The sequence below is a fragment of the Telopea speciosissima genome, chromosome 10 (assembly GCF_018873765.1).
Source record: "Telopea speciosissima isolate NSW1024214 ecotype Mountain lineage chromosome 10, Tspe_v1, whole genome shotgun sequence".
In the NCBI taxonomy this organism is placed as follows: domain Eukaryota; kingdom Viridiplantae; phylum Streptophyta; class Magnoliopsida; order Proteales; family Proteaceae; genus Telopea; species Telopea speciosissima.
In genome coordinates, this window is record NC_057925.1 from 55174079 (window position 1) to 55187362 (window position 13284).

Below are 13284 nucleotides of genomic sequence, written 5' to 3' on the forward strand. Positions count from 1 at the left end.
TAACAGATTCCTTTGTATTTGCAATTGAATCGGAGTGAAACCTTAACCGATTCTCAATTCTAGGGTCGATCCCAGTTTAAGTAGGATCGGACCGATTCGTGCCGATTCTGATTGGGATCGGCTTTGACCGATTCCGCCACCTATTACAAGTTTTAATACCCTGGTTAAGTGTATAACCCTTATCTGGAATCCTGGAATCGGTGGAATGTAACTTCGGTTCTTTTCTCATCTTCCCCAAACCCCTGCTCATCTTTTTTTATCCTTTCTTACCCTCCACTGGTCTCGGATCCCAAGGGCACCTGAGGATCATATTCGTATCGCTGGATTCTCTAGAAAAAATCGCCGGAAAATTGGATCCAATCGATCGGACATGTCTGTTAGTGTTTCCATACCGTTGGCATCCCTCCGGCGAGATAGAGAAGAAGAACCTTATTCGGATCCCAGACCTTGTGAGTTTTGCTTTTCTTTTTAGCTTTGATTGACTAGAATAGCTCTGGTTTCGTTAAATTTACCAAATATCGGATATTTGGTATATTCATTAAATTTAGCTTGTATTTCTACTATATATATACGTAATTGATTTGCTTTCCATTTTGGCAAATTTTGGTGTCGAAAAATTTATTAGAAAGGAACCATGGCCCTGCTTTATAGTCACCTAAATGCAGTTCAATTCAGTTGACTGAACTGAATACATACTGCGGAAAAGTGTGAGTTTTAAAGCAGAGGTACTAGAATCATGTGCAACTGGAATTTTTAGAATTGAGAAAAACCCGAACATTTGAAAGCTGAAAATTTCACCCATAGTCTATATTATAGTTTTTGTTCTTGAACTGAGGGGTTGACTTTTTATTCTTTTGGAATTTTATTTTCCAACTATTTTTATTGGATTCAAACATGGAGTATTTGCTTATTTATGAATAATATCTTAAGTAAATGAAATAAAAAATATAAAACCATTTAGCATAAATAAGTGCCCAAACCTAGTTCGATGTCATTTTGAGCCTAAATTTGGTCACGTTTCGATGGGGACAAGTGAATATATATAAATGGTTCAACCAGGTTCAGGTTGAAACTTGCGAAATGTCCAAAATTAAGTCGAAACTGGTCGAAACCAGGTACAATGTGTTATCACAGTAGGTTTCATCTCGATTTCTTACAAAACTGAGATCTTGAACCATGACTGTATCCAGTCTTCAGTATCTTCTGACTGGATGATGTGCTCTCAACTGCAACAGTGACTTGTTTTTTGAACATCCTTTTCAACTGGATCATCAAGAATTGCTATAGATATTCTTGATTCTAATTCAACTAGTCAGCAATTATATTTGTGTACCTATCCATCTTGAAACAATTTAGGTATCTCAGCCCTAATCATGTGAAATGTTAAGTGCTTAATGTGTTAGGCTCAAAGCCTTTGACCATGTCCACATATGAACAGTGTTGTGCATCACACTATGACTCATCATTTCCTTTGTTCTTCCCTCCTTTACCCCACTTCCTTCTAGTACACCTCCTGGTATAAGATTTCTAAAGCAAACTACCAAATCTGACTTATATAAATGTTGAAAAAGTGCTTTCCAATCAAAGGAATCAACCAAACCTTTCTTTGCCTTATCCCCCAAAAGGAAGGTGCCTCCTCCATGATAGACTTCAAGCCCATCTCAATATGCAATCTCTTTTACAAGTTCATTGCCAAAGTGCTTGCCAATCGGATCAAGCTGGTGGTGGACTCCTGTTTTAGTCATAACCAATCGGCCTTCATAGCTAGTAGAAGTATCTCAGACAACATTCTTCTTTGCAATGAGTTGGTTCAAGGTTTTGAGAGAAAAGGGGACCTCCTTACTGCTCTGATGAAGATAGACATCCACAAAAGCCTTTGATTTATTGAGATGGGACTACGTTGTCAGCATAGTTGTCACGGCGTCACGGCGATCCAAGTCGGTGGAGGGGTGTCACGTCGATATATCGACATGTCGCCCGCCATGGCGTTGCCATGGCGAGCATGTCGTTGCCATGGCGAGCATGTCGACCATGTTTTATTTTTTATTTTCTCTATTTTTAATGTGTTAATAGATGTATACTCAAGCCATGTTTTATTTTTTCTCTATTGTTTCTCAAGTTTTAAGAAGAAAATTCAGAAATCGAAGAGGGAAAGAAGAAATCGAAAGAAATTGAAGAGGGAAAGAAGACAGGAAGAAGAAATCGAAGAGGGAAAGAAGACAGGAAGAAGAAATCGAAGAGGGAAAGAAGAAATCTAAAGAGATTGAAGAGGGAAAGAAGAAATCGAAGAGGGAAGAAGAAATCGAAGACAAGAAGAAGAAATCGAAGAGGGAAAGAGAGACAGGAAGAAGAAATCAAAGAGGGTCGCCATGCAGCCCTCTCCAGCGCCAGGACGCCATGGCGACGCCATGACAACTATGGTTGTCAGTGTCATGAACAAGATGGGCTTCCCTTCGGTGTTTGTCAGTTAGGTTTATCATTGCATCTCCACCCCTCAGTTCTCAGTGCTTGTCAATGGTAGCCCTGCTGGTTTTTTTCCCTCTTCAGTCGGCATTCAACAGGACTGCCACCTATCACCTCTTATTTTCACCCTTACCCTTGAAGTTCTTTCCAGAGGGATCTAGTGCAATACGGACCAGCAGCTCATCTCCCGTATGCTCGAGGGAAAGAATCTCAAGATCTCCCACTTGGCCTTCGCCGACGATCTCATGATCTTCTCCAAGGCTAACTCCCTCTCGATCGATACTATTATGTCATGTTTGAGCCAATTTCCAAGGTTGTCAGGCCTCTAGATCAATCTCTTGAAATCTTTCTTATTTTTGGCAAGCCTCTGATGCTGACAAGAGGATTCTTCAAGAAAAGACTGCTTTCTCTCTTGGTCAGTTTCTTGTCAATTTCTTGTCAAATACTTGGTTTACCTCTTATCCCTGCTAGGCTAAATGTTCATCATTGCATTCCCATTTTAGATCTCATGCACAAGAGGCTCCAACTTGGGAAGGCAAGCTTCTCTCTTATGTTGGTCGCCTAGAATTGATCAGATCAGTCCTTCAATCGTCTTATATTTACTGGTCTGGCATTTTTGGGCTGCTCAAATCCACTATCAAGGATCTTTCTCTTGAAAGGTTCGGAAGTTACTAGATTTCTCCACACTATCAGTTGGGCCTTGGTCTGTCTTCCTAAGGAGAAGGAGGTCTTGGGTTGAGAAGTTAAAGAGGTCAATATGGCTGGCATTCTCAAATTGATCTAGAATTTAGTTGCTAAGAAGAAAAGTATTTGGCTTTACTGTATATACACGGGGATGCTTCGTAATGACTCTATTTGGACTGTTGTTCCTTGCCCAGATGCATCTTGGGTCTGGAGAAAGATCCTTAATCTCAGACCTTTTCACTCTTGGGGTTGTTGTCTTTAAGATTGAAGATGGTGCCTCCACCAAGCTCTTGTTTGACCATTGACATCCTTTGGGCGTCTTCATTACCTTAGTGGTCGCTAGAGTGATTTACAACATGGGCCTTCATAGGCATAGTTGCGGACATAATCGACCATGATGGTTGGGCTACTCTCCCCTCCCTCAGTTGGCAGCAATATGGAGTGCCTTGCCTAGCATCCCAAGAAGGCCTCCAGGTTCGGGTGATATTGGTATATGGACTTATTGGACTCCCTTTTATTTGGGTCTCTTCAGTTCCAAGTCGACTTAAGACCTCATCAGATCTTGGGGGCCCATCTCCCCTTGGTACAAGTTAGTTTGGTTCAAGGGCTATATTCCTTGCCATAGCTTCTGTGTTTAGAGATCCCTCTCTAACTGCCTCCCAACACAGTCCTTTCTCATTCATTGGCAAATCTCAGTCCCCCTTGCATGTTGTCTTTGCTGGAACGCCACTGAATATGTTGTTCACCTCTTCTTTGAGTGTCCATTCTCTTCTTCGATTTTGTACGGGATTTGGGTAAATATTGGTCTTGGAGGAGAAGGATTCTTCCCTTCTAGAGAGAGTAGACTTGGGTGGACATGACCTTTGTGGGTAAGTCTATCTGTGATATGGTTGGCAAGCTTGCATTCGGAGCGGCCATCTCGCATCCATAGTTGTCACGGCGGTTCGGCTACCCAAGGAGGTGGAGAGGGTCCAAATTCAAGGCGACAATAACTAGGCGAGCAAGGCGCCCGCCTAGGCAACTAAGGCATCCAAGTCGGCCAAAGCGCCTGGATGCCTAGGCTATGCCTTGACAACTGTGCTCTCATCTTTGGATGGAGCGCAATCTCAGGAAATAGACCTCTAATTTAAGATTCTCTTGTCGAATTTGGGACTCCATCGTCTTTGATGTCAAAAGCAAAGTTTCAAGGATCTCCTTTGGTTTTGTTATCTCCCCAAGGAATAGGCATATTGTTGTCTCCTGGGACCTTCCCTCTTCCTTGTTTATCTCCCCATTCCCCCCCCTAAGGGGTGTGATTTGCCCTTTGTATTGTAGCATTGTTTCATTTCTCTTTTACTCGTAGTTTGGGGGGTTCCCTGTCTTTTTTCTTCCTTTAGTAATGAATATTTATTCACCCAAAAAAATTTGTCGAAAAACTCGATAATGGATTAATCTCGACCAGGATATAGTTCACATTCTCTTTGAACAGCAATGAAAGATGATACAAAGAACAAGCAAAGTGCTACAAGTGGTAGGGTTTTCCTTTTCTATTTTGGGTAATAAAACTGCACTACAGATTTTCTATAGTAGGAAACGGTTTGTAAAATAATTAGAGAAATATATTAGTGGAATAACTAGTAATGGGAATGTAATTTGTAAACATTTCATTGATTTGAAACTAGGTTTGAAATGGTTTGTAAAATAATTAAAAAAATATATTGGTAGAAGAACTAGTAATGTGGGATTGTAAAAATTTCATTGGTTTGAAACTAGTAATTGATTCATATGCTGGCATGATAGATTTTTGGATAGTGAAAATTTTCACTACTGTGTACAAGAGAAGAGGGAGATAAGAATCAAGGTTTTTAGTATAACTTAAGTATTGTATTGTATCGATACTATATTTATTTTTCAAAAAAAATTGTATCGACTGATATGGGTTGATACAGTCCGATACGGGACCGATACAGGTAAGATACACTTGACACGCCTCTTTTAAACTTGCAAAACAGAAACCATGAGTGCGATACAAAACTGAGAGCATCCGAAGGCCTTGGAAACTTGTTTTTCAATTTGATATGAGTTGGATGAAGTCATCTAACATAAAAAGCGACCCTAATCTTCACCATTTCAACAAGTTTTTGGGATTTACAATGCTCAAATCATGAATCGAAACAGATTTGAGCTAAAAAATGAAAAAGTTGCAAGTCTCTTTTTTTATATTATAAATTATGCATCACTAGATTAGCTAAAAAGGATTCAAATCCTTGCATCAAGCTGGCATTATTTACATATTGCATAATAATGTGTTTTATGCTTCAAAACTGTATTTTTATGTATCGTAAGCATATCCATTCATTTCTTGACCATTTCCATGCGTATTTTGCGTCTCTCCGATTCGAGACGATACATCACTTAAACTTTCCCCTCCTATACGATACTTGATACCGATACTTAAATCCTTAATAAGAATAAGAGATGGAACGGGAGCCATATTGTTTGTTTGAGGGTTCTTACAAGTACAGATGATCCGTCTACATAATTCTTTTCCTTTGGCTCTCTCTCTGTATCTCTAATTTTAGATTTCTGTTCCAGACTCAGGTGCCGGCAAAATGGAATTATTGACAATGGAATATGATGGTGAAAGATGCTCATCCAGTAAGACCGCACCTCGAAACAACAAGTCTTTTATGAGCACTGTAAAATGCTTTGGGGTGGACTTGTCCCCAGATAATATAGCAGTTGCGATGGTCTATTTTGTCCAAGGAGTCTTAGGCCTTTCTAGGCTTGCAGTGAGCTTTTACTTAAAAGATGACCTCCATCTTGATCCAGCAGAGGTACTTTAATCCATCTTTCATATATTTTTCAGGAAAATTTATGAAGGCAAAATTTTAAATACTATTAGCATCCATGAAATCTACTTGTACCTCATATTTTCTTTATGTTCATGTTTTGGTTTTTATACTTATTGAGTGTTTCAGACCTTTTTAGGTTTTCTTTTTTCCTTTGCCCGGGGGGGGGGGGGAAGGAGTTGGAGGTTTAGCTATTCAATTGCTTACATTACTGATCAATTACTTTTATGGTTGCCTAGATATTATAAAATTATGGAGGGTGTTTATAATGTGTTCCTGAGTAATATAGAGCAAAGGAAGAAAGTTTATTTTGTTGAAGCTAGGCCAGTCTTTTAATCAGAAACATCACAGGACTGACAAATTTTACCTCTTCAATTAGACAGCAGTGATATCTGGTTTTTCTGCATTACCTTGGCTCATAAAGCCTCTTTATGGGTTTATCAGGTTAGATTCACATGGTCTCCGCTTTGCTGTTTTTATTGAGGAGGATTCATTTCCGTCATGTACGTTATCTTATAACAAGTGATTTCTCATTGCAGTGACTCTTTTCCACTTTTTGGTTACCGAAGAAGGTCCTACCTTGTTTTATCAGGGCTTCTTGGGGCATTCTCATGGTTTTTGATGGCAACCTTTGTCGACAGCAAATATGATGCTGCATTTTGTATTCTACTTGGATCTCTTTCTGTTGCATTCTCTGATGTTGTAAGTATTGGCTTTTTCTTGTTCTCAGTCAAACATTCCATTTTTGGGTAGTCTATGTACCTGGTTGGACATTTTAGCTCTGTCTGAGTGCATACCGGACCTGTTATGTCAACTAGATTCTTTTCTATTTATGTGACTTGGATATTCTCATTTGCCTCAAACAGACTTTTTGAGTGACCATACATTCTATTTGGTTTTCTAATGCATTTGAGGTACCATAGAAGTAAGAACCAAGGTGACACTGAGAGAGGGAGTCTGTTGAGATGGTTTGGCCATGCGCTTGAAGACCAATAAAAGCATCATTGAAAAAGGAGTGATATGGTACAATTTGGAGGCACAAAGGAGCAATGAGAAGGCTGAAGACTGAAATATCTTTGGTTGAAGTGGTGGAAAAATGTAACGCCCCAAATCCAGGATAAGGATATGGTGCTGGCCCTCATGGACCACTGTTAAATAATGGTTGAAAGAATGTAAAATTACTATGTGCGGAACTATTAAACATACATCAAACTGTAGTGCATTAGAGATATCAGATTTCTGCAACGGAAACTGTAATCACTATATAACACAAACTATTCCGTTTACAACTGTACTATATCACCTACTCTGTTACAATCACTATGCAAACTGTCATATACATCAACAAGCTGTTTTGAATACATACATTCCATAATGTTTCTCTTCAAAAACATAAAGTATTTGTATTACATCAAAGATCCTTCTCCATCTTTAACTCGGACTCTGTCTTTGTCTCTGTCTCTCTACTTGGAAGGGGCTACACCCTTTCCTCTCGCTCTCCTAACACAGTCGGCGCACGGGCACTCGACATTTGCATGCTCTGTAAAATAGTCATTATCTGTGGGGTGAGATACACCAGCCCAATGAGAAAGAATACATTTCATATCATGCTAATGAGTGTAAATAATCTTGCTATACTATGCAAATCATTCTATGACATGCTACTATGATAACTATCAATCTGTAGTACTATGTCTGATCATACTATAGCTGTAATGCATGACTATGTACAATGAAAACATTGTCTATGTGTTATTCTCTGTCTTTGCTTTGTCTGTTATTCTTTATCTATTCTCTGGGTGATATGCCTCTTACCTTGTATGGAAGAGGATACACAGAACTCTGCTATGGGGATCTATGAAGATCCAACTGTGGGGATTAGAGAGGATCTGAATTCTGTGTATATGTAAGAGTCAGCACCACTACTAAACTCAAGACGTACACTCATGAGAATTACTAAAGATTCGGCTGTCTGCCATGGGAATCAATGAAGATTCAACTATGTGAATCATTTAAGATTCGGCTGTGTCTATGTACCTCAACCTAATGCCTAGACCCTTAGGTAAAAGCGTGGGCAGTCACAAGTTCTTTACTGTGTTCAACTGTACTTTACTGTTCTTGAGACACAAGTGCTCCTATGCTTTCTTTACTTTGCTTCTCTTTACTTATCTCCACTTCTAGCCCATACTACTTATCTTAACTCCAGGGTGAGTTGGCATTGATGGAATTCCTAATGTCCCCCAACTAACGAGGTAGACATTGAGGAGTCCTAGTATCCTTCTCAATCCCTCTTGTTAACATAAGTACTAATGGAACCTTTAGCTTTGACTCTGTTCTGTTCTTTACCGTCTTTTACTGTTCTTTGATGTATTGTGCTATTCTTTACTGTGCTTTTATCTTATCACGTCTCACATTTCTGGTCAAAAATCATAAAATACCATCTCTTTTCTATTTTTAAAACATATAATTCATGGAAGCAACATAGTTATCAAGGCATCGCCAAGGTGACGCCATGGCGTTCAGGCTCCTTGGTCGGGCCGCCATGATTTTTGCCCATCTAAAACACCATGGTCGCCTTCCCGCCTTGATAACTATGGGAGGCAATGATAGTATGTATTATAATGGGAAAAACATGCAAGATACGATAGAATTCCCCTCACCTGTCTCTGTGACTGAGTAATATACTCTATCTCTGGTTCTCAACAATATTTAAAATAATCCTCTTGTCATTCTTCGGATCTAAATGAACCCCTACACGACATTTCATAAGTATTAGACTTCTCTTTTATACTATTGGGATAGTGGAAAGGATCTCCCACCATCCAAACTTAACTGAACTTATCTCTACAGCCCTACTTGGACATCTAGGCAACAGTGGAAGACTTAACAGTCGAACCAATGGCCAAAACAATTAATCCTAAACCCAAAACTAGGGTTTTCATTGCTCTTTTCTACATAACTTTGTGGAAACATGACCTCTTTCTATGAAATTCATTCCTACAACATAACAACAGTACTATGCATCTTTCTAAAGGATCAAAACATCCAATACATCGAAAAGAATTTAGGGTTTACTTTTTTCAAGCTTGAAACCCTAACCAAACTCCAAACTTTGATCCTCTCAACTACTGTAGTGATTCCCCTTCACTAGGACTCGATTCAACGGCTAAAAGACGCTCCTTCCTTTTCTTTCATTTTCCCTTTCTTTTCTCTCTTTTCTCTCCTTTTTCTGGCTTTTGGAATGATCTAAATGAGCCAAATAATGTACTTAATAGGGCTGGTCCGATCGCTGATGGTCGACCATTTGGCCACCGCTCTACTTAAGTCACCCTGATGGACGCTGACTGGTTGACCATCAAACCGACCGTCAGCATCCAGCCGACCAGCAGCCATGACGGCATTGATTGTCAGGCCTCTGCTGACGACACTCTGCGCAGGTTTTTCACGATTTCTCACCAGTGTTTTGGCCGTAACTTTCTGGTCTTAACTCAGTTTGACCCACCGTAATAATTCCTGTCAATGTCTCTAAGGTACGGCATCATGCGATTCTGGTTTTTTCCTCAGTTTTGTATTCAAATTGCTAGTTCTGATACTTTGTTTTTAACCTTTAATTGAGTTCAAATTCAATAGAGTTCTCTCTTCTCTTTATTACCTTCCAGCAATATGAATTTGAAGCAAAACTATGTTGTCGATCTGAAGTTATTCAAGTTCCTTTTACTTACAAAGTTGGTCCAAGTCAGAAATAATTCTATCATTGATCTATCTACAATTCAATATAGATAGATATATACTATATAATATCCATGCCTTTCTTCCTCCCATTTTTCCTTTCTATTTTATTGTCCATCCTTATTACTCTTCATCTAACCATTAGATTTATCAAGATATTCTAGTCTCTAGTATAGCAGGTTTGGACCAGTCTTTGAACATATTTTGAACCCCATGGCTGGTTTGTGAGTTATTCCATCTTCCATTTTCTGTTCTGTTTACGTAACTATTGTTCACTGTGATTCTGTTCCTATGGCTTGTTGTCCATTAATTTGTCCTACAGGCAAGGATTTAAGCATGGAACTAAAACTCGCGTCGCGAGATCTCAGTTTTTCCCAGGGTCGAGACGAGGTGGCATACGAAACAAAAAACTGCAATATCTCGTCGAGATCTCGGGTCGACCCAGATCTTGACCCAACCCAGCTTATGAAACTTCATGATCTCGAGGTATCTTGACCTGTCTCGAGCTATCTCGACCGAGAGGCTGTTCCATGAGCTGCTACCATTGGTTTTCACCATTTTTGAGCTGGATTTCGTCGGAGAAGCTACTGCCGGCATCATTTATGCTTGCTAGACAAGATCGAGACCATGGTGCTAGATGACATGAGTATGAAGACCATGCTTGCAAGTTTTGGAAGCATGAGTATAGATACAACTAGTACAACTAGTGAGCGTCAGTTGTGGCATTCATTTCAGCCTCATCATGACTATGATTATGGCTAGGAGAGCATCGGTTCCGAATATAGTGGCTATGGTCAGTTTGGGCGGTCAGCACTTGAGTTCGAAAATTAAAGCACTGGGTCAGGTTTTGGGCCCATATTCCTAGTCCCAAACTAGCTACACCCATACATGCCTCAATATGACAATAGCAGTGGATCTCAAGTCTCATGGCAACCGCCTCTTCTATACCCTAGGATAGGGGACTTGGCATATGTTGATGACAACACTTATATAAGTGTTTTGGCAAACTATGTGCAACACTACAACATCACTATGACATGGGAAGACTATGTGGAACGAGTTGGGACTTGGGACTGAATACGTGTCAATTACATTTTATGGGATGATAGAATGTGATATGTTAAACAGATTGATGTATTGTACACTTTAACATTTTTAATGCATATTTAAGGTGTTTTACATTAATTGAATGTTTTGATTGCTTTCTATTACTAAATTATGTGTAGAGTAGGGTATTTTAGTACGTCGTCGCCTACCAACCTAGGGTCCGAAGTGAAACTCCTATTTGGACTTTGTTTTTGCAAAATCTGATAGAGCCATTGTGTTTAAATGGCTAAAATAGGCTGAGTACCAAGTTTCAGACCCAAACTAGGTCTAAAACTCACCGAAACCATCCTTCGAGTTGAAAAAAAAAAAATACACCAACTCGATGCGAGATCTCGATTTTTTCCAAGGTCGAAACCTGGTCAAGTTCCGAGTTTTAGTTCCATGGATTTAAGTATCGGTATCATATTGGAGGGGTGATTTTAAGAAATGTATCATATCGTATTGGAGAAGCGCAAGATATGCTATAGATACACATGGAAATGGTCAGGAATGCCTGGATGTGCTTATGTTACATATAAAATATAGTTTTGAAGTATAAAACACCTTATTATGCAATATGCAAATATATATCAGCTTAATGCAAGGATTTGAGTTGTTTTTACCTAATCTAGTAATGCAGAACAAAGACAAAAACAAAAACTAAAAATTGATAAAAAAGAGATTTGAGCATAAAAAAAAAAGAGAGATCTGCAACTTTACCATTTTTTTGCTCAAATTTGTTTCGATATGTGATTTGAGCACTGTAAATCCCCAAAAATTGTTGAAATGGTGAAGATTAGAGTCATTTTTATGTTAGATTGTTTCCTCCAACTTATACTGAAGGGAAAAAACAAGTTTCCAAGGCCTTCGGTTGCTCTCAGTTACATATCTCCCTCGTGGTTTCTGTTTTGCCCCTTTTTTTTTTTTTTTTTTTTTTAACCCGAACTTACCTGGGACCCGGGCCAGCCCCTAGAATTTTATTAAAAGCAATGAAATAATAAAAGAATACATGGGGGGGACATGCCGCCTTACCCCATCCCAAGACAAGGGTCACTCATGGTCACTCAAGAACTTAACCAAACCCACCCGAAGGCACAAGCCCCCAACATTAGTTTCTAAGAACAGGCAGTCCCGCCTTGTCCTCCCTAAGTAACACTTGAAAAGCACCCTGAGGCATGCAGCCACGTTGGAAAACAGTAGAGGCCATAGAGTCACATGCATAGTTGGCTAACCAGTCAGCCGCCCTGTTGCTCTCCCGGAAAGCGAAAGACACACTGGCCTGTGTAGAGGATATCAACTCCAATGTTTCCTGGAACCAGTACCACCCTTTCCAGAGATTACACCTTTTGTGGTTTACCATTCTGACAGTAGAAGCTGAATCAGAATTAACCACCACATCAAGAAACCCCAGCTCCTGGCACAAATGCAGTCCATCTCTCAAAGCTCGAAGCTCAGCAACCAAGTTAGTGCAGCCTCCATAGAAGTTAGCAAATGCGGCCAACGCCACAGCCGCCCTGTTTTGCAAGTTTAAAGGAGGCGTATCAAGTGTTACCTGTATTGGACCGTATCGGTCAATACAAATTTTTTTTTTTTGAAAACAAGTATAATATCGGCCGATACTTAAAACCCTGCTTACAGATTATTGGTCTTCGTCAACATATAAGGAAATACTGCATTGGAACAGAATTAGAATCTCCAAGTCCTAAAAAATAGGAACCTGCAAAACTTTCAATTTACCTATCTGATTAGGTTGAAATTTCAATCAAGCACTCCTTATAGGCCAGGGAAGAACCTTCAAAGGATGACTCACATCCAAGGGGTAGATTCCCTTCCTTCCAGGATTGATACTAACATGGAGAAAGAGAGATTGATTGATCAAATCATCAAGAACAGCAACCGCAGTCCACAGGTCCTTTGTAGAGAGATTTCTTGGTCAGATCATTAAGAAAAGTAACTGCATGTCCTTTGATCATCAGGAGACTCCAAACAAAAAAAAACTTGCAGAGGAGAGATCTGATAATGGAAGTATAGATTACCTTCGGTCTTCATGTTCAGATATCATGATCAATCAAGAACAGCAACAAAGCAGCAATATTGCTGCAAATATGAATAGACAGACTTCTTTAGAGACTCTCAAAACTGATTTAACCATACAAGAATCTTAGTTAGACCTGCTCTGATGCATGTGACAAAGTAGGACAAAAGAAAACAAGGAGAAGAGGAAGTTGGTAGAAGAAGAAGAGGTAGAGAGGGAGACTACCGATAAGAAGGAGAAAAGACGCCCCCACAGGTAGCAATTTGATTGATAACAACTTGAAAGTAGTCACGAATGTAGCTTAGGTTTATGTTCACCCTCACATAAACCTAAAATAGTAACATATAAAGACTAAAATATCCCTATGGTAGACAATAACTAATAAACGACAACCATAACTTATAAATACCAATAACCAGCAACTTTAACACAATAATCTTAACAATATGCACATAA

At 39.4% G+C, this 13284-nt stretch overlaps 1 protein-coding gene across 2 annotated transcripts in view; it reads left to right on the plus strand.

Moving 5' to 3' along the window:
• Window positions 1-271: 271 nt before the first annotated feature.
• LOC122641873 (folate-biopterin transporter 1, chloroplastic-like) overlaps window positions 272-13284 on the plus strand; it is a 38760-nt gene continuing 25747 nt past the window's right edge. For both annotated transcript variants that reach the window (XR_006329977.1, XM_043835191.1), the window contains exons 1-4: window positions 272-449; window positions 5722-5963; window positions 6358-6422; window positions 6518-6680. Coding sequence is in view for 1 of the 2 variants with exons in the window: in XM_043835191.1 (XP_043691126.1) it covers window positions 371-449; window positions 5722-5963; window positions 6358-6422; window positions 6518-6680 (549 nt within the window). In the remaining variant the exon portion in view is untranslated. The remainder of the gene's footprint in view (window positions 450-5721; window positions 5964-6357; window positions 6423-6517; window positions 6681-13284) is intronic.